General features: G+C 46.4%; 1 protein-coding gene across 2 annotated transcripts in view; it reads right to left on the bottom strand.

Moving 5' to 3' along the window:
* SH3PXD2A (SH3 and PX domains 2A) overlaps positions 1-17,891 on the bottom strand; it is a 272,059-nt gene extending 254,168 nt beyond the window's left edge. Inside the window, exon 1 of one of the 2 annotated variants that reach the window (XM_055720441.1) lies at positions 17,735-17,891. In XM_055720441.1, coding sequence (XP_055576416.1) covers positions 17,735-17,806 — 72 coding nt within the window. In that variant the 5' untranslated portion in view covers positions 17,807-17,891. The remainder of the gene's footprint in view (positions 1-17,734) is intronic. The other variant, XM_055720440.1, reaches the window with a different exon arrangement.
* Positions 17,892-25,225: the final 7,334 nt, after the last annotated feature.

The following is a 25,225-nucleotide window of genomic DNA, read 5'->3' as shown; positions in this document are numbered from 1 at the left end:
GCCGCAGAGTTAATTGCGAGAGTCAGTTGGGTTTTTTTCTCAGCTGCACACTCCCAGTGCAAGAGAACTAACCTATTGCTGAAAAATCACCTGGGAAAAAAAAAACCGCAGAGGGAACAGTTTTGTAATAAATGTTCTTAATTTTAACTCCCTTTGTTACTGTAATACTTAAAGAAACAACAAGCCTAGTAAGTACGTTATAGCCAGAGTTACACTGCTGATTGTTAGCAATCCCACCAACCCAATGCCTCCTGCTAATCCCCATCTGCCAACGAGGTAACATGGCCTCAAAAACAGGCCCAGTATCTCTGGCTCGTTATGGTTAATGCTGTCCCACCTTACCTCTTTACACCACGTTTCCATGCCTTCATGGGCACATCTCTGATGTGGCTGGAGAGGGAGCCGGGCATCAGCTGTTTGCCCCAGGTGCTCGTAATCGCATCTGATAGAGCATGGCTCACTTCAGACTGAAAGGTCCCAACTGTGCGACTGCCCAGGAGGTACCTTTCCTTGTCTCCTAACTAGTCAGTTGGGAGCACCGATCCCAGTCCCTCAGGCTAGCAGCTAAAACGATGTGCTCCTTAGGACGCTCAGTAATAACCTAAGAGAGTACTAAGGACAATCATTGTCTTTGCCCCAGAACATATTCACATAGTTAGAGCAAGGGTGGAAAACCAGGGCCAACCCTGATCCTGGCCAAGACTAGCAGAAAGGACGTTGGGGTGGGCAGCTCAAAAACTCCCAGCACACAAGTACTCACCACCTCCTGAGAAAACAGCCTCAGACAGGCCTCCCAAAACCCCAAATAAACCCCAAATCCACCTGCAGGACCACTCTTTCCTAATTTCATCACTGCTCAGTGACAACAGGCAAATCATGCCAAGTCGTCCATCTTACAGGCAACAAAAAAACCCCTAAGACAGATCTGTACCATTTCCTTGCAGGGCTGCACAGAGGTTTCACCAGCTGCATACAAGGTTTTCATGAGTCTCAGAGAAGCAGTTAGCTGCAAGCACAACACATCACCACACTCCCACTAGTAGTCAGCCCTAGTTCCTCCCCACCCCCACATTTTTTAGCCTCTCTCCACATGAACCACTGATGCATCACAAAGGAGCTGTCACCAAACCGCCGTTGCTATACCAGCAAAAACATCTCACTCCACCCAGAAAGATCGTTTGCAACCTTCTGGTTTTACCTTTAACAAGTTAAAGACTTTTAAGAGTTTCTCTCTCAATCCCCAACACTGCTACCTATTGCTGACCCCTTCATGGTAAGCACCTACTCCAAGGTGGTTCTGCAGTTTCACTGATGCTTGTGGAGAAGGGCAAAGATAGCAAATATAATTTTAACAAGTGGTCTTTGCACACTTTTCAGCCACTAAAAGTGAGTTTAAGCCTAACAAAGGCAAACCTACTACCAGTTATTACTTTTACCAGTGCTTCTAAAACAGCCCACAAGTCTCAGTGTGAAAACTACTGCCTTAAAATATAAAGGACCGTGTCCTCCTCTTGGGTCTCCCAAAGAAATAAGCCTCTAAGAGTTAAACATCTGAAGGGCAAGCAGGTCTCAGACTGCTTTGAAGAAGCAAGCTGCAGCCATCCCAAAGCCTTAGTTCACTGATAACAAGTCAGTCCTACAACATGTGTAAAAACTGGCTCTGAGCATGCCAGCAAGGACACTGCACAATCTTCATGTCAGGTCCTGGGAATGTTCCCCAGCAAAGGAGGGTGGAGAGACACCAGCCAGGACAGCTGGCCAAACAGCCAGGGTCAAGGATGGCTTTGGACAAGGAACTCCATTCTTTGGAGCAGAGTCAGCACCCAGCTTTGTAAAGGGATAACTTCAAGAGATGCTGATTTTAATGGCAGCAGATCTATAACTGCACAACTTGGACTCATGGGGATTGAAATCCCAGGGGTTACTATGGCCTCTTCCTTACCCCAAAGATGAATGCCAAAATCATTAAAAAAGAACAGATATGGAAGCTGAAAAGAGAGAGCATTTGTCTGAAGTGTCCCGCCATCAGTTTCGGATCATCAACATCGCAAACCAATCTACAAAGAACCTTGCTGATAATCACAGCTATCTCCACCAATATACATGACGTGGCACATCATTTCTGTGTCTGCCAACACTACAAGCTCCAAATGTGACCCTGGCTCTCTTCCCCACGCACTGAGAAACTCTTGTTATGTTTGGCTCCCGCCCTGTTCTCCCTTCACAAAAACAGCATGCTTCCACAACGTCAATCTGGAATTATTTACTGTTGTTGAAGCTCAGACAGAAACCACAGGCCACCTCTCCTCTCTCTCAAGCGGGACACGCAGAGGTTGCCCAAATGAGAGGGCTTCACCCGAGCACTCTAGCACCCCTGCCAAGCATCTTATCAGGCAAGTCGCTGCCCACTAAAATAATGCCCTTCATCTCTCCCGCTCCCAGCCCGAGACCTGCTGAAAACTAGTTTATCTGTGGTTTCAGAACATTAAATAGACACCATCTGCTTAAAATTACCCTCATTAAAGCTAACGTGGGAACATAATCAGCTGCATTTTCTCTCTTCTGGTTTTGCAAGTGGAGTGTCACTTGCAAGGCTTTGGGACTAGCTCTGAAACTCCCTGAAGGGAAGAGAATGAAGCCATAGAAGAACCATGTTGCTCTCCCACAAGCATCCTCCATGCTGCCACAGCACACTGCTCAGGGACAGGACAGACCCAGAAGCCAGCCTCCTCCAAACCACACCTGATGACATTTGGCAAATCACCCCACTGAGGTCAAACACATTCCCAGGCAGCTGCACCTGGCCCCTGCCAACATGGGCAAGGCTGTACCCAGCAGTGCAAATTAACCCACCGCATGCTTAAAGCCACCCAGACCGATTTGTTGCCAGTGCCTGGGCTAAACAGCTCGCTTGTATCCACCCTGCAGTGACTGTGTGAGAAGTGTGGGGCAGAGAAACCTGTTTGCTCTGCACCTTTGAGGGTGGCCTTTTCTACAACAGGAGGCTACAGCAGCTCAGCAGGATGACGGCTAAGGAGGAATGTGATCACTCCCTACAAAACATCGGAAAGAAGTGGGATGGGAAGTCAAGCCAAACTGAGAGCAAAGAGACCTGTTTACACAAAAGGACAATACTGGTGTGAGAGCAAACAGGATGCTTGTGAATAAGAAGAAAAGTCTACGCTGGACATCATTAACCATCAGAAGTTTGAAGCTTCCAATGAAGCCAATCCAACACCTTGAAGGTTCATATGTAGAAGTGAAATACGCTGGCACATGAACCTAGGTCTGTCCCAGGTTTAAGTTCTACAGTCCCAGCACCCACTCACAGCGCTTTCAGCCATAACAGAAAAACTTTTTCCCACCAGCTCCAATCATCCACTAGCCTGTGACAGCTCTGAGGAGGCACTTCTGCCAGGAGATTAATTAGTGCAAACACAGTGCTCTCACTGTCTGACCTGCCTACCTTGCAAAAAGGTGCTGGTGCACAAAGTGTTGGTGGATCCTTGGATGAAAGGCATTAGATAAGTACAAAGCCTGAATATATATTAATAGTAATATCAGACATGATATCGCTACAAAAATAAATTGCCACTTGACCCAAGGCTGGGAAGCAGAAAGCGATCTGCCAAGGCACAGATGTGTGACACTAGTCCACAAATGTGTGTCAGGATCCAAAAAAAAGTATACAGAGCAGAGGAGGGAGCTGGAAGTGATGATGAGAGGCTCCCTTCCTCACGGCATGCACTGTGCTCCCTAACTTCGTCTGGTCAAGACTCAACGGCTCTCACGAATATTAGTGATACACAGCAAGCCTCAGGAGCCTGAGCTAGCACCATACAGTGAAGGAGTATCTGGGAAAGCATCAGAAGACCCAGGATGGGCCAAAATGGAGTTGTATTCAAGCTCAGCACTCTGTTTTTAGTGAAGCTAGATGGTAACTGCTTAATAGCAACAGAGAGAACACAGTGTGCTTAGTCTTTAGCAATCAGTAAATTAGACTCTCTGACCCAACCACATATCTTGACTGCTGCGTTTAATAGCAGTCAGTTCTATCCCCAGAAACTTGTCAGGTTTGTTGTTTTGTGGTGGTGTTTGTTTTTTTTAAAAAAAAGTATTTTGTACTTTCAGCATTAATATCACTTTTCAGCAAGGTGTTGCAGAGCTTAATTACATAGTGGAGGAAAAAAAAATTTATTCCACCTCACACCCAAGAAAGTCGTAATTCCTGCACCACTGCCAAGAGGCTGAACCTGTTCCTCTGCATCATCTCTCCATGTCAGTACCAGAATTCAGGATCTGCATTCAAAAGAGCATCTCTTTCTCCTCTTTCCTCTATTTCAGCTGATTTGGGATACCATTTCAGACAGGTCTTAGTACAAGGAAGACTGGACTATTGCCAGTTCCAGAAAGACCAACTAGAGCTAGAGATATTTGTTTTAAGCAGATTAGCCCCCAGCCACTGAAGGTAACTTTATAAATCTTTACTTTCATGTCCTACACAGGTACAGCTGGAAATAAATCTAGAAGCAAAACAAGGAACAGTTACAAGAATGTTATAAATGGCTTTATTTTATCTGTGGTGTGTGTTGTTTCTGAAAGTTAAAGAAGTTAATTTATAACGTTAGCAATCTGACAACCAGCTTTTTTAATAGGAATCAGCTATTGTGTTTTGAAACAAACAGGAGCCAGCATGGGTGGGGTATTGCCCCTGGCTATCACTTGGGCTATTATTTTATCAATTAGGAGCAAGTCTGGGCTGCAATTCTCTTCACCTTATTTTGCACACAGGAACTCACGAATCCAAGAGTGTGTCTTCCCTAAAGTCACCAAAAGATGAAGCTTTACAAATGCATCCTTGCTAAATAGATACAGGAACCCCATCTAAAATAAGTAGGTTGGAAAGCGGTAGCCACAATTGCTAGACTCTACACATTTCCCATAAAGCATCCATAGGCTTCTGATGGACACAGAGACCAGAACACAGGCAGCAGTGGAAAGAAAAAGCCTGGGAACACAGATAAAGCCCCAAAGTGAATGGACATTTACTGACGACAGCACTGTGAAGTTGGCTTTGGTGCTTGGCTCCTGGTAAAGCAATGACATAATACTGTGTTTACTAGCAGGGAAATCTGAGGGTTGGAAATGGATCTGTAAAAAAAAAAAAAAACAAAAAACACTGACACTGTTTTTTGACAAGCCAACAGATTAACATCTATTGTCACTGGGGCAAGGCCAAACTTGGCTGGAAAAGGTCCAGGAGTTTGATGTCACCGAGAGGCTTGCAAGGACGTCAGCTAAAGACTGTTCCCATGTCATCTCAGCATTTACTGCTGTAGTACTGCCTAAAGCAAGCTATTAACCACCATCACCTTCTGTTTAACCCTTTCGGTCACAATATGCAGTGAAGACAACATGATGGCCTTTCGGCAACAGGGGTTTGATCCAGATCTGCTACAGCCCATGTTAACCAGATACAGAAGATCGATAAAGGACCAGAAAGGACAGGGTGCTGGCAGATAAAACACACATTCGATCAGGTTCGGACTGTCAGTTCCTGTGCTAGTACTAAAGTCGCTACCTTTCTACAAACAGAAACAGTGGGCACCACCTCCTCATTTGATTCCTTTGTAACTTTTCAAGTCCTCTGTGAAGGCCAGTTGCACCCTCACCCTGGTCTGAGTCCAAGTCTTTATCATAACCCAACCAACACCTCTCACACACAGCAAGATAGCCAAGAAGTTTCAGCTCCAAGGACACCTGAACTCCCGTAAGTGTCAGTGCCTGGTAGTAAAATAATCTCCCTCTACTCATCAGAAGAGTCAGAGCCCTGATGGCTTAGCATCACTATGTGGTAACACGGTTGGCAGACCCCACAAAGCCCTCAGCCCACAGGGAAATCTTTGTGTCACCACTCCTCAGGTGTAAAGGCTGCGTTAAGCAATTATCAGTGCTACACTCAGTCCTTCTACAAAACCTTAAAACTCAGCAGAAGGCCCTGGTAATCGCCCACAAGAGGGTCTCCACCCAATACATTTGGAAGATCACCTAGTACTCCAGGGTTAAGACAACAGGAAATAATCCCATGCTGTGGGCAAGAAAAAGTTTGTCAGAAGAAGGGGGGGAAAACTCAAGTGTATTCTTAGGGTCTGGCCAGGACTGTGGCAGCTCCAATGTGACCTAAAGATTCTTTGCAAACCTCTGCTTTCCACCTCATTTCTTTGACCATGCCTTCTTCTTGGTCAAATGCAGAGCAACACAGAAGCTAAAGCAGAAACAAAGCACACGCAAGCACACACAAAGCCCCCAATTCCTACCAAACACCAGCACACTCTGCCAATACATGAAGAGAAGAATTATGTAAAGCAGGAATCCCAGTGTTCAACCTGGCCAACACCTGGGCGCACAGATACACAGCATCACTCGCAGCTGAAAGGACTGACAGAAAATCCAACACTGCCACAGCCAAGCAATTTAGCCAACACCTTCAGCAGTTAGGCCAAGGGCAATGCCTTGCTCCCATTCCCAGGCTGTATGTCCTCAGATCCTGCTTGCTTGGGCCACAGCCTCCATTCTTTCAGACAAGGAGACTCCCTCCAAGACGTCAGTGCCTCTTGCACACGAGTAAACGCTGTCACTATCCAGTGCCCCTGGTAAACAGCCATCGTTATACAAAAAGCCGCTGGTCCTTATGCCAAGAGGAGAGAGGGAAGTTTAAAGACAAGACGGATGGATGGACTCTCCTGCCCAGATCATGACTACTGCAATCTCCAAAGGTTACTACCCATGACAAATTCACTTAAAATATTTTTAGTTTAAACCAAACTATTTATACTTATCTTGTCCGTGTTAAAGGATGAAATACAAGCCACAGCTGCCCAGCTCAGAAACAAGTGGAAAGCTGCTTCCCCAAAACAGTCCAGCATTTTGACGTAGACTGTTACAATCACACAGACAGCAGCAAAAGATTAAACTGAAAAACCTCTGCTTGAGCAGTAACAGCCGGAAGACTCTTCCATATGCCTGAAGAGTATTTCAGAAGCTGGCTACTGCACTAGATTCCTTTTGAGTAAAGCACCCTGCGTTGTCTTTATAAAACACCTTTTGCTGAAGCATTAGAGGAAAACTTACCTGGATTCAGAGACAGGAAAGAACTTGCAAAAGACATCCAGGGCTTGTAAAACACAGAAGATACAGGATTGCTACTCCTCGGATCACAGAAAACCAGCAGGGACGTTCCTCTAGAATCAGTCACTTTTTACTCCAGTCAACAGCTCTGATCTCTTGCTATTAACAGAAAATCAGCAGCCCTTTTGTTAACAAAAAGAGATTGTTACCACAAATGCTGGTTCAGGGATTCTGCCAGTTTCACCTGATATAGATGTATTCATAAAACACTCACACATAGAGCTTCCCTCCTATTCCTGGCTTTCCTCTGCCCTGTCCCAGAAGCCAACACCAAGAGCCAGTTTTAATCCCACTTGGGAAAACGCTGAACTCCAGTCTTTCTTCCTCTGACATGTTTGAGAGATGGGAGGAGAGAGATGCACTGAATCTGCTCTCCATGGCTTTCTTCCAGGAAAATACTTCACATACCCTTGTTTGTTTGTTTTTAAATGCTAAGTGATTTTAATGCCGGTGAAAGTTGCTGGTGTGACAGCCCTGGGAAACTGCAGGCCTCCCGTTTATGCACTAGCAGGGGCTGTGCCAGCTGCCCTGCTTCTGCTGAAGAACAGGAGCTCAGCTGCCTCTTGTAGCATCTATCCCATAAGCACTCCTCTGTTCAGGCTCCTCGAGATGAGGCAGGTGGCAAAGAGTGCCAAATTTTCTGGCAAAGGAAACAGACTGAGCTCAGAGACGGCGCAAAAAGCACTCGCAGGGCAGGGGAATGGAAAAACATTGAAAACTGATTTTTGCTTGGGGTCACAGGGGTCTACTGTGGGCTTGTGCCTGCTGGAAAGAGGAAAATCAGGAAAAGCCTTCTACCCACAAAAAATGCATGTATTAATTTATAAATAATAATAGAACAGCTTGAGCCAAGGAGTAAGAAAATCTCATGGCACGCTGAGGGAACAGTTGAAAACCTCATCTTCACAGCGTTAGGAAAACATTTAGTTAATTCAGAGCTCTCTGTTGCATCAAACTCCCGAGGGTACAAGAATGCCTGGCAAGAAGATCTCACCTCTGCCAGTGAGCTTTTCTGGCAGGGAATACAGAAACACAGGAGAGAGATCAGACAGCAGCAGACAGCAGCCTACTGCCCATGCCTTCCTCCCAGAACGACCATACGCCTTGCTTCCCCTCAAATACCTCCGCAGACCCCGGGACTCCAGGACAGGAAGGAATGCCCTAGAGGAACAGACTTATAGCTGGCAAGCATTGCTGGCACCCTAAACCTACATTTCCTCACAGGGGAATGTAGCTTTTGTATCATCCCGTTCATTACAGTGCCTGCTGAACGCTGTCAGGGAAGCAGCGGTCCGACTCCCGCTTCTGGCTAATGACATGGCCTTGGCATCCTGCAACTGCTGCTCCCAGGGGTGGACCTGCTGGCAGAAGAGCATGACCCAGACTCAGGGGTTTCAAAGCCTATGCTACCCTTAGGTAACACACGCATCTTTACACTTCAGAAAAGGTGAGAGAATCCCGTTGTCTTTTCCACAGAGCACAGAGATCCAGAGAGGTTAAACAAACAATCCAAGGCCACACCACGAGTAAAGAGGACCCACAAGCTCTTCAACCACACTACACAATGTCTTGTGTGTATCACACTCGACATTAATGTATAAACTTCATAAACCATCCAGAAAGGTTTGAACTAATGTTTGCGTTTGCATGACCTGGGCAGTGGAGAACCACGTTTCCAGTATTTCAGAGGCAGCTATGTGAGACTTCTGCAAAGGCAGTGTGGAGGTCCTGTTTAAACACAGCCATGGTTAGCAGAGTTTTGGCATGTTTCTCCCTATGAACATAGATAGGGATGTTTTCCTTGCAAACAAGTTTGCATCAAGCCTATAAAATCATACTGCTGACTGCTGCGAGCGTAGGAGCCTAGTGCATCACCGCATGTAGTTAGTGTGGTTTATAGGGAAAATAAAACACACCCCACTGGTCAGAGAAACAGTGCCAGCAACATATCAAAACATGATTATCGCTACTTAGGTTTCAAACAGTATGTATAGGACCACACATGTACTAATGGACACTTAAAATCTATGAATATTTTATTCCATCCAATGAGTCAGCCATCACAAACTGAAGCAATTGCATTATAATATTGAACGTTACTACACAGCATTACAGACTTATCGTGAAGCCATGGTACACCCAGAGCCTGCGCTAGAGCAGTCAGTGACTATTAAAACCACTGAAGAATACACTGCAGCATACTAGTGCAGTATGTGGAATACTGATGAAAACACAGACTTGGGGATGTGTACTCTGCCCACAAAAGTAGAATGCTCCCAGCCCAAGGCCTTGATTAGTTGGCTACACATTTGAGTTCCTCTTCCAAAAACTGCAGTAAGGAGTAGCTTTGCCAAAATCAATAGCTCAATAAAACCAAGAAGATAAGCTTTACAATTGTCGCAAAGGTGACCCTAAGCATGAGAGCACCAGTTAACGCCACCACCTTCAAGCACTTACAGATACCACAATGAATACAGTATCTCTCTGCTCAGCCTTCACCCCAGGGCAACTTAAAGTGTTATTACATTATCCTTCTTCATACCTGTTCTTTGCAATGATGCCTAGATGACCACCAGGCAGCTGGAGTTACCATTATGGTGAGAGGATTACCTGCTCAGCTAGCTGGCTCTGTCTCACTGCCCCCACCTGCCTGTATCTGTGTGTCACCACTTGTCTCAACAGCCCAGCACAGAGACCATCTTGCCAGTCTGTCTGACCACGCTTTGGCACAAAAGCATCCTTGCTCTATAACAAAGTTTCTTAAGCACTCCAAAAAAATCCCACACGTATAAATACATCCAATGAGTATACCATATTACTGACATTTAGTGAATGTGAGCTTGAAAGACTGACTAGATTATTATTGCGTATTCACCTAGAAGGTGGTGCAAAGAGTGAGCAAGCAAGCTGAAGTGGGAAGGTTCTAACTAGGTTGCAAGACATTACAGATCCTTTCCGATGAAGGAATCCAACCGGTTTCCTTTTGCCTCCCCCCACCCCACCCCAAATGTGATGATGTCCCTGCCTAGCAGAGAGTAACAAAGAGATCCAGAAGGATAGATTTTTGCTTTTATAGTAAAGGTAAAGGGAGATGCACTATATTAAAAAAACCCAGTAATTACAAACTTCTCAGTAAAACTTTCAATAAAGCCTTTCTCTAGAGGTGTAAGCCAAGGCCCAGGGAAGTTACTGGGAGTTGTTTTTCCGTTCACTTGACTGTATTTGGTTTTGACACTACTTGATTAAACAGCAAACACCAACAATTTCAAACAGTATGCTACTGTGCAGCTCTTCTCCATGTAGTATTTACACAGCATGCTCTGGGCAAAAAGGTGTCAGCTCTAGCTAAAAGAAAGCATTAAGCTTCACAATGCCAAACAACACATGACGCTGCCAGCCCCTTCTAATAATTCTGCTTTTCTACGTGGTTATTGGGGACCAGTTCCCTTTGTGTGAGCAGGCGTGGATGAAGAGGATACGGCATGAAAAACGAAGATCAAAAAAAAAAATAGAAAACCATCTCACATTAGAAGGTCCAGCTGTTTCCTCCCAAATGACTAAATTAGAGAGCTTGTACGTCACCTCCTGCCTCAGGTAGGGTCACATTGAATCCGTCTTCCTGTTTAATCCATACAAAATGGGAAATGGGTTTTGAGGAAGACAATGACAGAATACAAGAGTAGTATTTTTTCAGGCTATACAATTTTATCAGAAAAATTGCAAGACTGCTTTGGAAGCCAAAGAAAAGAATAGAAAATGCTGCCACATGCTCCATGGGTGGCCTTGGGCCAACCACTTCACCTCTCTTTGCCTCATCTTCCCAAGGAGAGTACCAGCACATAGCCCACCTCACAGGGATGGGGGGAGGGCAACACCTTTGAGCTGCCCGTCTCCAAGGGCTGCGTGCACGGGTGGGATGAACAGACAGGCTGCTCTGGGATGCAGGAAGCCTGGGCTCCATTTCCTATTCCATAATTTGCTTCCTTAGGATGCCTGTTCATCCCTCTCTCCGGTCATCCCTTCTGGGAAAAGGGCATGATTTAGTCTCTCCATTCCTCCCCCTTTTAGCTCAAAGGGTTGAGACTGACACAATTTTTACTACAACCCACCAAGCTGTGTTGCACAAGTGGGCCCCAGCACCCACCCCCCATGCAGGGCTCTTAGGGAGCCAGAGGTCACCTGCAGCTTTGCAGCAGCTGAAAGCATCTATGCTGTCTCTTCAGACAACTTCTTTCTGGAAACCAAGTCCCAGTAAAAGTCAGTAGTGGCATCTTAGTTGCTTTTAAAATGGAATTAGATGGCTTTTAGAGTTGTTGCCCCCAGCTCATGGGCTTGCTAAAAGCTTTTCTCCAACCTTCCTTTTTGCTGCCCTCCCAGCACACTGCAGGCTCAACCAGTACAGGCAGCCTGCTGGGATGTAAAGCCTCCTGCCTTACTTCATTCTACCCTGATAACAACCAACCAGGACAACTACCTTGCCTCTGTTGGTTTTTAATCCATTCCTAAGGTTGGGGACAGCCATTTACTTTGCAAACTGTTGAATTTCGATACTAGTCCCTTGGCTGAATGTTACCAACCCACAGCTCTGCTGGAAGAAAGGACTGTGAGTGCTCCCTAATCTGCTGGGCTACTCACTGCCTGCTGAAGCAGCACTGAGTTACAGAGGCAATAATTGCCAGACACTGCATGATGAAAAGCAGGTAGATGCCTACAGCATCTGAGCTACTTGGCAAGCCTGCTCTGAACAAGTTCAAAGGACTGTGCCTCTCTGGGGCACTTCCTAAGATAAGGCAACAAGGAAAAGACCTCCAAGAGAGAGAATCACACGCAGGTATGGCACTGGAAGGCTAAGAGGATGCTGAGAAAGGGAAGTGAATCTCTCAAGGCAGTGAATAGGAAAAAACTATATGTTATCTTGGCTTCATGAAACAATGGTGCCCAAAAAGTAAAAAAAAAAAAAAAAAAAAAAAAAACCACAAACACACACAACACAGCATAGAAACTAAAACCTCTGCTGTTAGGGAAGAATTTTACTTCAACAAGCAACCATCGAGAACTGGTTGCAGCGATAAGGAAGAGACAACTTCTCTGAGCACTAATGGGTGCTGGCAGCTTCAGACTAGACAGGTTTGATCTCTGCCTCCCACTGTCCCTGCTCCTCTGGCTATTTGGGAGCAGCGGCAGAGCTGAACTAACCTTCAGACAACTGTCTATTCACAGCTTCCAGGTATTTCAGAAATACTGACGACTTTTCTTCCTGACATGTTTCATCAGACATCAAAAAACAATGAAAATAGTCTGCAAAATCATAAGATTTGCACCTAAAACAGGCAGTGTGGTGAAAATTATCCTTAAAGACATGTGTCTACCCCAGCAGGCTGGTGGTCTACAGACAGAGAAAGCCACTGCAAGGGAGTGGGAATGTTTTACCCCAACCTGCTTTCTCCTGAGCTCTCCTCTGCTCTGCACACAAGGGATCACAGCCACCTTTGACATAACCCTTGCCAATGCACAGAAGTTCAGTTCTGAGGAACGATGAAGTCATGGAGCAGCCTGCTAATTTTCTGGCTCTTTCCCAGCACCCCAGGCAAAGATAATAGCAATAATAATTCGACCAGTGAGTCAAGCTGGATCATGGTCCCTGGAAGGAAAGCCACACAGGGTACCTTCATGGGAGAAACGGGAGAGCAGAAAATAGGTCATAAGTCCTAAACAGGTGCTCCATCTAACACTGCCTTCTGATTCACATCAGGTGCCTCATTGCACTCTACCCACAGGCCACCAGCCATGCGAGCTCCAGGTACATCACATCCTGTTCTGGCTCAGAGCCTTCAGCTCTGCTAATTAAAAAGGACAAAAAAAACCCAAACAAAAAACAAAAACAAACCAGGCTGAGCCTTTCTTACCCATAAGCTGCTGGTACTCCTAGCACAAGTGGCACATGGAGCTCTTCAACTCAGATGTGCAGGCAGGGCCACACTGGACAACCCATTTGATGACCCAAGCTGGGTGAATCCAGCTCCTTCCCCCATGGTACCAATAAGGGACCAACACAGGCACAAAGATCCTTGCCACTAAACTCACAGCACATCCAGGGCCTCCCCATCAGTGCTAGTCTTTGTGTAACCAGCAGCTTGCAACAAAGAGAAATAAAGCCACGAAGATGTCAGATCGCATCAGAACAGGGCTTGACAGTACATGTTTTTTCCTCAAAGCATGCTGACATTTTACAACAGGTCACTTGTAACAAGGACACTCACATTCTCCTTGGAATAGCACCGAAACCCAACACAGCAGCCCTCAATCCCTTACAATTCAGCAATGCCAGCAACCATATCCATACAGCGCAGAGGTTCCTACAAGAGTGATCCTGAGACATTCAGTGATGGCATTGGGAAACAACTACCCTGGGGAAGAACTGGGACAGTACACAGGCATCTCAGAGGAATAAAATCAGCAATGCACCTCACTAACTGGAAAGAAACTGGGCAGCCACTGGTAAAGGAAGAGCATTTTACACTCCCTCCGTGCTGTACAAAGCTGAAAAACACACAAAGTCCAACTACAACAGGAGCAGAGTACCAACGGAAGAGGAAATCTGTACTGATGTATCCATCCCCGCCCTTGGGATAACACAGGCACATTTAGAGACCTCCAAAATGACCTCAAACATATAAACATCTAGTGAGATAATGCACATCAGTAACTACTCAGTCCTCCGCAGAAGAGCAAGTGGTCAGGGAGAGGGGTGGGGGATCCCATTCATTTGGCTTCTAATTCATGTCTGCCATCTCCCAGGTCCTGCAAAGCTGTGAACAGGTGAAGATGCCAGCCCCTTCCCACTTCCCTGAGAGCAGGATCAAGCACATCTGGTAGACAGAGGCTCCCTGCAGGGCTTCTAAAAAGAGTCAGATGTTTTGGTGAAGGGTCAGCTATCTACCCAAAGCTAATCTGGAAGCAGAGAGGGGAGGGGAGGAAGTCTTGTTTAAGCTCCTCAACGGATGGTTAAAGGAGGCAAGCATCAACAGTGGGTCTCTTTAAATAGAGAATGCACTTCTAGTTTGGGATTATTGCATGTTTAATTCAGACAACCCCAATTCCAGACCAAAAGCCAGAGAAGCTACCCCATAAACAGATCAAACTTCAACAACCCAGAGAGGAGACTTTTCAGACTGTAAAACTTAGCAGAGGCCAAAAGGGGATTTGGATTTTGTTACCAGCTTTTTCTCTTCAGAACAATTAACTGACACCTTCAACCATCAACCACAGTGTCCTAACCCACCCAGCTTCACCACAGCACTGCTCAGCCAATGTATAAACCCTGCTGCACCAAGGGTCTTTCCAACAAACCCAGACTTGACCTTCCTGACATTGTTCTTGTTAAAAGCAAAGGGGGAAAGCAAGAAGATTGAACATTTCTGAAGCATTATCAAGCATAAATCAATTTTTAAAAGACCATCAGTATGGAGTAAGAATAGGCAATTAACTTAGAAAGCCAAAAGCTGTAAGAGCAGCAGTATCTTATGTTAAGGATATACCATACAAAAGGCATGTGGTTATTGATCCAAACTTCTGTATATCCTTTCACACACTGCTATCCAGGACCCACAGCCAACCAGGTAGTGTCGTGCTACCCAGTTGCTGACAGGAACACAGAGAGAGGCATTGCATATCCCTTGCCTAGCAGCAATTTCCAAGGGAGGGAGAGTGCTGGCTGAGTTCCTATCAAATAGCACTGGATCCAAGATTTTAATCTCTTCTCATTTGAAAAGCCCTGCATATGTTCCAGTAAGGTATTAATCTCTTCAGAAGTTTCACACGCAGGGATCATAGCAGAGGATTTATGTGCAAAGCCACCATTTTTTTTTTTTTTTTTTTTTTTTTTTTACACTTTCTGGAGTCAAGGCCACAAGAGCTATACTTGTATCGTGAACGACATCTGCTCCAGGGAAGGATTCTTGGCATCAAGGCCAAGCAGTGCAGGGGCTTATGTGCTACTCGCATTTAGCCCTCTCCACATGCTCACAATGCCTAAGCCTTGCCTTCATCTCTCCAGGCACCACCATGGCCCTGAAAGATCACAATTAAAAGGAAAGGGAGTCACATTAAAACACCCGCAACTATGTCACCATTCACCAGAGAAACACATCATTAATCTGATGCCAAGGCACAAGTCACATGACCTTAAGGCATGGCATGAAGGTGTTTACGGATGCTTGAGGTAGAAAGGCTTTTTGATATTACAAAGCCACATAAGGCATACAGGACCAAGCTTTACGCTCTCTGAACTATCCACAGGTAATGGAGAGAACTAAATCCCAAGTCACATTTAAATTCATTTGAGAAGAAAGCAGTTGTTTCATGTTAAGGAAAAGAGCACAGAACCAAACTAATTGCAATCAATGGATCAGATGCAGAGAATTAAATTCTTTGACAGTGCAGGTTCACTTTCAGTGAGTTACTAAGGCTGCAGCACATGCATCTGCAGCAAACTGCGATCTAGGAAATGGAGTCCAAGACTTTCAGACCTGTGGGCCAATTCACTCATCAAAAAGAAAGAGATTCACAAGGACATGGATGACTATTATTTTTAACTGAAGTACTCCAATGCTTGTTTCTGAACCAAGACCCTATTTGTGCTGAATACCATACAGCCAGAGATTGAGAGTAAGTGGGACAAAAGGCAGATGGAGCACCGGTCACCCAAACCACCATTTAGTTTGTGACTTTTCTGGCCAAGAACCAGACATACAGGGATGTGGAACTGTTGTGCAAAACACAAGATTAGAAAAGGTGTACGGAGAGAAGAGTAAAGGGGAAGAACCAGATTTGCCACTAGAAACATTAAAGACAGCTTCCTGGAACAGCTTAAGTTACTGTTATTAAAATGCAATGACTATGATCATCAAGGAAATACAAATTTGCTTCTACAAGCAAACGGGAAATATTGTTTTTCAAAACTGTAAATACAGGATTTAAAACCTTGTTTTCTGGTTATTTTCCAAATAAGAAATTAACAACATCGATTTCTCTTGGCAACCAGGAAGGTATTGTTACCAGGTCTTTTGTATATCTTTGTGCCTAGCAGATGTACTTTTCTGATGCTCAACTGCCGCCACCTTTCAGGTGAGATAATAGCCTGCAGCCCTGTCAGCCACAATTCACAGCAGCAGCTTGTAAAAGCTCAAGTAGCCTTTCCCACCCGAAAGTGGTAAATGAGTAATTGACTGAACGCACAGGTCCAGCTGGCAGCCCGAGAGAACACGAGACCTAATACATCCACTCCTATGAACTGGGCACAAGATGCTTAATTCCACGGTAGATGAGAGCTTCAGCTTTACATCTACAAACCAGCATCTCTCAGCAACATAGTGCCCTCTAGCCTTAAGCTAGGTTATGGTTTAAGCCTTAGAGGAAAAAGCTCGGTGATATGAAATACTAATACAAAGCTTTATGTCCGATCTTTGGCCTTACCTTTCAAACAACCCACCCAAATGCCGACCAGCTCTGAAAAAAACCTGGAAGACGTGCAATGCCAGGAAACGCAGTACACTCAGAGCGATTTCACACCAGGCACAACACCTCCTCCGATTCCAAAGCAATACCAAAGCTGGATGCTTTATCTTCTCTATATGCAAGGTCCACCCTCCTCTGTATCAAAAATACGGGTTGTAATTGAAAGAAAGAGTTAAGGATTTGGTGCAACTCAACCCCTGAAACAGCCAGAGGGAGAAGAAAAGATGCCTTCTCTACTTATGTGGATAGGCAAAAGCTGCTCCACCATAGGCTGCAAACTTCGGCAGGCAAAGACACTTCCACAGGACACCCTGCAATACTGGAGTCTGGAAAGGCTGTTAGAAGTCCTCCTGTGATGCTGCGCTATTGGCAGGAAGGTGTGAAAGGAGGAAGGTGAAAAAGAGATGAAAGGGTTGCCAGACGCCGAGTCTACTTTGATAACCATGCAAACCAGCTCCCCCCACCTCAAAAAAAAAAAAAAAAAGTTCTTGATGTAACTCATGGGAGAACAGGAGCGACGATGCATTCAGCAGCCCTGGTCTGACCCAGCAAGCTGCAGCGGCTGCTCCGCTCCCCGCCGGGCACCCCGCAGCGCCCGTGCCGGGATGGAGACAGACCGGGCAGCCAAGAGTCCCGTGCTTGGCATCTCGCTGAGCAAAGAGGGAAGATCCACCGTCAGAAGGAAAGGAAACTTCAACACGATAACGTATCAGGGAAAAAAAAATAAAAAATTAAAAAGCCAACGGCCCAACGGGAGAAGGAAGGGCGAAGAGAAGGAGCCGCGCTCCCGCAGCAGCTACCTGTCCGCACGGCTGCCGGAGCCCGCGGCCGCCTCACCTGCCTCCCCCGCAGGGGCCGGCCCGGGCCAGCGGGGCCTGCCCGCGGTCAGGGGGGCTCGGCGCCCCGCGGCAGCACCCCCCGCCCGGCGGGGCACCCCCGCGCCCGGCCCCGGCCCGGCCCGCCGTCCCCCATCGGCAGCAGCCCGCCCCGCGGCGGGCCGGGGGCTCGGCCGGGCGCCGCCGCCACTTACGTAGTGCTTCGAGGGGTTCCTGCGCTTCTCCACGTCCACCACATTGGCGTCCAGCACGCTGTAGGAGAGCATCTCGGCGCAGCCCGCGGCGGGGCTCCGCCGCTCCCTCCCGGCGCTGGCAGCACCCTCCGCCGCGCTGCCCGCCGCGGCGATGCCGGCCGGCACGGCGGGCGGGAGCAGGCAGGGAGGATGCCCCGGTGCCGGCTCCGCCCCGTGCGGCGGCGGCGGCCGCTCCCCCCTGGCGGCGGCCCGGCCCCGCGCCCCGCCGCTGCCTCAGGCTGCGCGGCCAGTGCGGCGGCGGCGGCGGCGGGAGGGGCGAGGCCCGGCCGCAGGCCCCGCCCCGGGGGCGCCGGCGGGACGGGACGGGGGCTGGGGGGGCCGGGAGCCACCGCCGTGTGGTGGGGGGCGCGGCCTGCCCCCGGCCCGGGACCCCTGCGCCCCGAGGGGCGGCGGCGGGAAGGCCGGGGGACCCTCGCCCTCTCCCTCCCGGCCTCGGCCCGGGGCCGCTGAGACACCGCGTCCCGGCCTCAGGGAGACCCCGGGGGCCGCCCGAGGCCGAGGCGGGGCGGCTGCCCCCGGGGCCCTATAGAAGACGACCGAAACCCCCTCCCCGAGGCCAGGCAGGGTCCCGCCGTGTGGCCGCAGGCTCCAGGGGAGCTCGGGGCCGGCCACCCTCGGGCAGTGCCTGGCGGGGGAGCACAGCATGTCCGGGGGTCACAGGGACTCTCAGGTGGCCTCTCTGAGCTGGCCTTTGTACGTGCACACATCCATAAACGAGCAGCATCCTCCCAGTCACACCCCAAGAAGCGCCTGCCCTAGAAGTTCCAAGGTTTTTCTTTGTTGGGTTTGGGTTTCTTTCTCAATAATGCATCATGACTTTCTTTGCATATGATTATTTGAAAGTTACATAAGAAATGGAAACTTACGCGTGATCTTCCAGCCCTCGGCTCGTTTCATGACATTAGCTATTCACCAAATTAACTGAAGTCACTAAGATCTCTCATTCTTCTGAAGCCTCTCCAGCCACAGTCCATATGGATTTTCCAGCAAGCTTCCCAAGTGCTGCAAGCCCAGGGGCACAGAAAGGTCCCTGTTTCTTGCAAAAAAAGCCCCATATTGACAGTGAGAGCGGTCAATCTCCATGGCATTTCATCGTATCTGCTATAGGCACAGTTTCTGAATCGCAACTCTTACAAGCGTTATTAGGCCTGCAACCAACGATCGTGAGATAGACACCAGAGTCTCAGAGCCTCAGACGCTTGAGCTTGAAGGCTGACATTTGAAAGCGGTTGGCATCAAACCACAGCTGGTTTCCACAAGCAGCTTAAAAACAGAAGGAAAACCAAGAGCAGCACCATCAGCACTACCTGCTGCATAATGTCAGGAAAAGATGCTGTGAGTCAGCCTTCTCCCTCCTCAACTACTACACACTGTTTACCAAAACTAACGAGTCAACACAAAATGCTAAAATCCCAGCATGCCCCACCTAGGATGTGCACAGGTATACATGAAACCAATTTTTGGTGATGGGGACGGTGACAGCAGGGAAAAGCTGATGTGCCCACCTCTGTTGTCACTTTTCAGGCTTGTTTTTTCTCCTTCAAAGCGTTCTCTTGCCCCCTCTGAGGGACTTCCCACCTCTAATGCTCATGCATGGCACAAGGCAGCAGAGCAATTACGTTAGAAACCTTTAATGTTTACAGACTGGCCAAGTCCCTGGTGTGCAGAGCAAACAAAGAAGATTCTTCCTTGAAAATGTAAATATTCAAATAACCCATTGATAAAATTATGCCTGGCGTGGCCAGTCTTTTGGGTTTTGGATGCCTCTCCCTGTGAGCCATTACCAATATACACCACACACTCCATCCCCTTCTCCTATCACCCTGACCAAAAAAGAATAAAGGGCCCCCCTCCATCACTGAAAACACTCAGGGTTTGTTTTAGAACAGCTTTCAAAACATGTCGTTCTGAGGGAAAGAGACAAAACGCATCATTCTCCAAACACTCTGCTCCCTCCTTCCTGACATTTTTACTAATTGGCATCTTCTCATCTGCTTTTGTAAGGATGGAGCTGCTGTTTCCAGTCAAACCTGAGACCAGTGCTTTGTGGTTTGTGCTCCCTTGGCATCAACCCCGTACTTCCACAGCATCCCATCCACTGGTCACCTTTCCTCTCTTCAACACAGCTTGATCCTCCACTGCCCCAGACAACATGCCCTGTAGAGAGATGAAGCTGGGTTAATTAGCACTGATAATACACAGCTGTGGGCTGGCTTCAGGGGCGGTGGGTTGGCCGATGTAGACAAGGTGCAGCTGTGGCTGGTTCTGTTAAGTGGTTGAGAGCCAGTGAAGAGAGAGCAGCCAAGGAAGAAGCAAGAGAAGAAGAAGAGAGTGTGCCCTGGATGAGTTGAGGAGAAGGCAGCAGAGGGACTGTACCAAGAGTATGCTGGATGAGATGGTAAAAGACCTTGTTACAGCCGGCTAGTTTGGAGAGTGCTGCGACACTGCCCCAACTTCAAAGCCTGTCCAGCCCCAGTATAGCTCTGGCTCTCCTCTTTCTCCATCATTCGATAGCTTTGTGCTCACCACCACCTCCTCCTCTCCTGGTTTGTTTGCTGCTTCTGTCCATCTACATAAGAAAAATGTATGTTGCTAGGGGCATGGATTGTTCTTTTAAAATATGGACAACACCCAGTCTAGTGGGAGTCCAACACCAGACTATTGCAAGACTGGCAGAAAAACAACTGAAACCCCTTGCTATGCTGCAGGATTGGGAAAATCTGCTTCTCTCTAAAGCAGCAGCTGGGAAAATGAAGCTGACAGCACTTCCCAGCCTTGTGCTGGAGAGCCAGGCTCCAGCTGCTGAGACTGAATGAAAGGAAGACTGAGTACGCAGCGAAGAGCATGGCAGGCTTGTTGCATGACCGAACCCCAAGTGCAGAAGACCCTGGCCCTGACTACGGCCAGGAACACACAGGCAGAGGCACTGCAAATTTTTAGGAAAATATATAACTCTGTGGATTTTAACCCTAAATCTCCTAGTATTTATATTTTTTTCTTAAAGTCTCAGTTACTGAAGTCCTATCATTACATGAGAATCACTGCTATTAACGACAATTTAAATACATATATCGATATTACAGGTGATTTAGTAATTCACCTTTACGAACTCATGCTTCCAATAAAATTCTGAGGAACACCTGGGGGAATTCAGACTTTTAAAGGCTGAGGTAAACCAGCTATTTTAAAAGCTTTTTTCTACTCATTAGCTAGGGGGGTATTTGGGCAAAGATATTTTTTTTCTTTTTTTGACCAAAGAAGCCAACACATCAGTCTCACAGATCTAATACAGCTACAGCCCAGCAACCTCAGCTCTGCTCCAATTAAACAAAAGCTGATGCATGACAGAACGTGTGACTGTCTCAGAGCTGGAACATGACTTAAGTTTTCATATATCAGGAGGACTTTGTCACACTGGCAAATTTTTTGTAAATAAGCATTTGAATTGTAAATTGAAAACACTTGGATCGTGAAATCAGTGAGAAAATAAAACAAGGGACAGGGCTTTTCTGTGCTCCATTAGGGCTGATTCTAATGCCTCTTAATTAATTCACAGCGTATCACGTGTTGAGAAGTAAACGCTCCTGAATATTAACCACACTATGGTCTAACAGCCCTGTCTATTGTGGCTGGAGTTGTTGTTAAGGATGACTTTTCTTTCTTGCTTTTGCTTCTCTATGTTCTGGTTGGGCAGCCAGGTCGAACACAATGTTTTCCTGTCCCACTAGCTAGAAGAGGCTATAAGGGTGCTCAGCGACCTCGGGGAAGCAAAGTACCCCATGAGCTCAGCCCCCTGGGGGAAGGGGAGCCGTTGCAGTGCTGTGCATGACAGATTAGCCACACAACTCATTACTGGCAACTAGAGTTGCATGCATAATCTGCTAGACATGGTACTAGAGATGAGCCCCTTAGGGGTTTTTTGGCTCTGATGTGCAACAGCACAACACAGAGCCTTTGTTACACTCCCATCTCAGCTTCTGTACTTGCAAAAACCTCCGCTTCTTAAAAAGGCTGCTTTCCATGCAGTCCTTCCACTTCAGGGTTTCAACATACGTGTCTTTTGACAGGAGCAACAAGAATGGCAGAGCCTGTCTGGCACTGAAATCTCAAACTCTGAAACACAAAGCACAATACAACCTTTTTTCCTATTTTTTAAAAGCCAATTGCATTTCATCTTCTGGAGAGATTACTGCTCTTCAAATGAAATGCGCTCTGGAGATAAATAGGCCCAGCTAATGTGGTAGAAGGGAGCTGAAGAAACCAGCTGCAGTCCTAGCAGAGCGGCCCCCCAGCACAGTAGCGTGCCCCTTCCCCTCCCAGCCTCCTCACCAGACAGCGTTGCTTTATCAGCCCCTGCGTGCAATCTAGTCTAATGGAAATACCAAAATAATAATTCCCCCTGCTAGCAGCGTACATGCTTCCCCAACAGCATAACAGCTTTTACTTACATTATGAAAGAGCTGCTTCACCCTCCTGACTTAAATTATAGATTATCCTTTTCTTGAAGCAGCTATCTTACCGCTTAACCCTTTCACAACTACAGTTATTTTTCAGTCCTCTCTTACCAGTTGTGGATGAAGGATTTCGAACTGCAGTATGCGCACTGCATGCTCTGCTTAGGGTAGTAGCAGCAAATTGCAGACTGGTTTTCATCCACGTATACCTTGTACTTTTTCATTGTTACGAAGGCTTTGTAGATATCTGTTGATGTGGTTAAAAGAAATAAAGCAAACCCAAAGCACACTTCTCTTTACGTAATATATGTCAGGCTTATGTTTGCGGCAGCTGAAGTTTTTCCAACTGATCGCAGGTTTGTACTGGGATTCCCCAGGTGTCTTCCTGGGTGCTATCCATGACTTTAGTCACTGTCACTGTTCTCAAAATAGCACATTTTGAGACTAGCTTCTGCCTCATCTTCTGCAAAAAACTTGGCAATCCATTAGTGAAAATGCAGGCGTGTTGCAAATAAAGTCACTCTAGGAAGAAGTAGTCTTTCTTCACATTTTCTTCCCATGTTAAGTCTAAGTACATACATGGACTCCAAGTCCTCCTTATTAACAGGTTTAAAATTTCCACCAAGACCTTTAAAAACTTGAATTTCCTTCTTCACTATTTTTACTTATTCAACCCCTTCTGAAACCAAGCAGTAATTGTATTTGGCTGCACATTCCCTAGAAAAAGTAGAAGAGTTTATCTATCAATATCCAAACCAGAAAACCTCTGACTGATGATTGTGAATTATAAACACATACCAATAAAATCTTATGAAAACTTAGTCATGGAACTGCAGTTAGACCACAGATGACAAAAGCATGACCTTGACACTGTAAGGAGAAATACGTAACAGGCAGCCTCTACACCACTCAGCAGTGGAAAGCATTGATTTCTTCTAATTTATTTTTTTTTTTAAGTTACATTCCTGTAAAAGAAAATTGGTTTTCCCAGCAGAGATGCTTTTTGGACCTCTTCAGCAGCAACATCATCCCATGGGTAGACACAAACAGTATTTTTTTTCCACCAGTCATTCCCAGGTTAGACTTTGTAGGGCAGTAGTGGAGACACTTGGAAGACCAATCGCCCTGTAGAATGATTATCACTTAAAAAAAGGAATGAGATCATCCCAAACCAGAAAATGTATTGTGGAAAATGGAACTATTATTTCTCTAGCAAGGCTTGGTATAGGTGTGCTTGGTTGGTTGGGGTTTTTTTCAGTTTGGAGCAGTATATACACCTTCCACATAATTCCAGGCATTTATTTGGATCCAAGTATGTGTTAAGCTATGGCCGTGCAGCACCACAGATGCAACCGTAAAGACTGTTTCACTAATGGGAGTCTTTCTCAGCCACTGGTCTAATGACAGAGACACACACAGAGACCACCTGTGAGACAAGGGCAGCTTCTCATTCAGGACCATTTCCATCGGTTAGTAACAGCATCTGAATCAGTGACAGTTACATTGTCCTGAACATTTTGATCCTCAAAGGCATTCTGATGGCCAGCTCTTACTTTAGCATCTACTTTTGAGCATCCAAGGCATTGGTCTTTCAGAGAGGACAAAATACTCTGCAGAACAGAGGAACTGTTAAAGGACAATATAACAAAGGCAGAGGAAGAGCATATAAATATTACTGTGCTCCATATAAATTTGTCCAACTGTTTATAGTAAATGTTCTCTTACTCCATTTTTTTCCTGCCCTCATTTCCTCCCCTGCTTTCTAATTGCAGAAAATAAAATAGTACAAGTCCTTGCTTTTATTACATGCAACACCTGCTGCATGTTCTGAAACAGATGTCTAAAGCATCATTAGGCAATTATTTCTTTAGCCTTTTTCAATGGGACTAATTTCAAACATCTTTGTGCTAAATCCTCCTCCCTCAGCTTCCTCTGTATTTCTCATCTTTTCCTGCGTTCAGAGTTCCAAAAAAACCTCCTCTCTGTATCAGTCTGCTCCTGTTAAGTTTGTCCTGGATCACTGTACTCACAGAAGGACAAAGAGAGAGACTAACTACTTTGGACCAGGAATTAAGTTCAAGAGATTTTACTGGGGGGGATGGGGGGGGAAGACAAGGTGAGGGAAGAAAACAATGAGAGAGTATTAGTCAGCAGTGTAGGCAGTCGTTTCAAAACACCAGCTGGCTTGTTACAGCTCTGGGTTTTTTTTGTGGACATTACAGTAAAGACTACTTTTACAAGAACACAAGGACAATTCCTACACTTTCAATGTGAATGACTTAAATTTTGGCAACAGGAGAAAAACCCAGCTTCAAGCACCTTTTTCGTTTCCCTACCACCTGTGCACCCGGCCAAGAAAAGCAGATGTTAGAATCAGGTAGGCCTGCAGGGCTTGCATGACTATTGTTGGGGAAAACATTTGAGGGAACCGATTCATCCCTCCTGTTTCCAAATATCACTGTAATATTTGGATAAGGTCTTCACTCCTGGGAGGAGCCATAGACTTTCCCGGTCAACAACAGACTTGGCACAAGCTTCATTTAATCACATTGGCTGTTACACAGTGACACATGCTTGCGATTTATCTTACCTTGATCACAGCAGAGGCAGGACATCTTTCCTGTCTGTCTGCTTTACTTCTAACTTGGGGAAATTAAAAAGAACAAAGAACTAGGTATCTCAGCCTAAATCTTCTAAGGAAACAGTGGCTTAGCTGCAGCCACTCATCCAGTTCTCAGGCAAGATGAGCAGATATTTTGGCCTTTACGTTCTTGTAGATTCACAGCTTGTTCGTTGCCAGCTAAGGTGGCAGAAGGCTCCAGTTCTAGCTGGTAGGGAAGGAGCATTCATTCTTCCAATCAATAAGAAAAAGCAAGCTGAAACAAGAGCTGTACAACATGTTGTGCCAGGTTAATTGGCACCGCACTGTTCAGTGGTTCAACACTGGCTGAAAATCATTCCTTTAGGTTATTTCTTT

The sequence above is a fragment of the Falco cherrug genome, chromosome 9, assembly GCF_023634085.1.
Source record: "Falco cherrug isolate bFalChe1 chromosome 9, bFalChe1.pri, whole genome shotgun sequence".
NCBI lineage: Eukaryota > Metazoa > Chordata > Aves > Falconiformes > Falconidae > Falco > Falco cherrug.
Note: the sequence above shows the minus strand (reverse complement) of the source record. Positions and strands in the feature narration are given on the sequence as shown.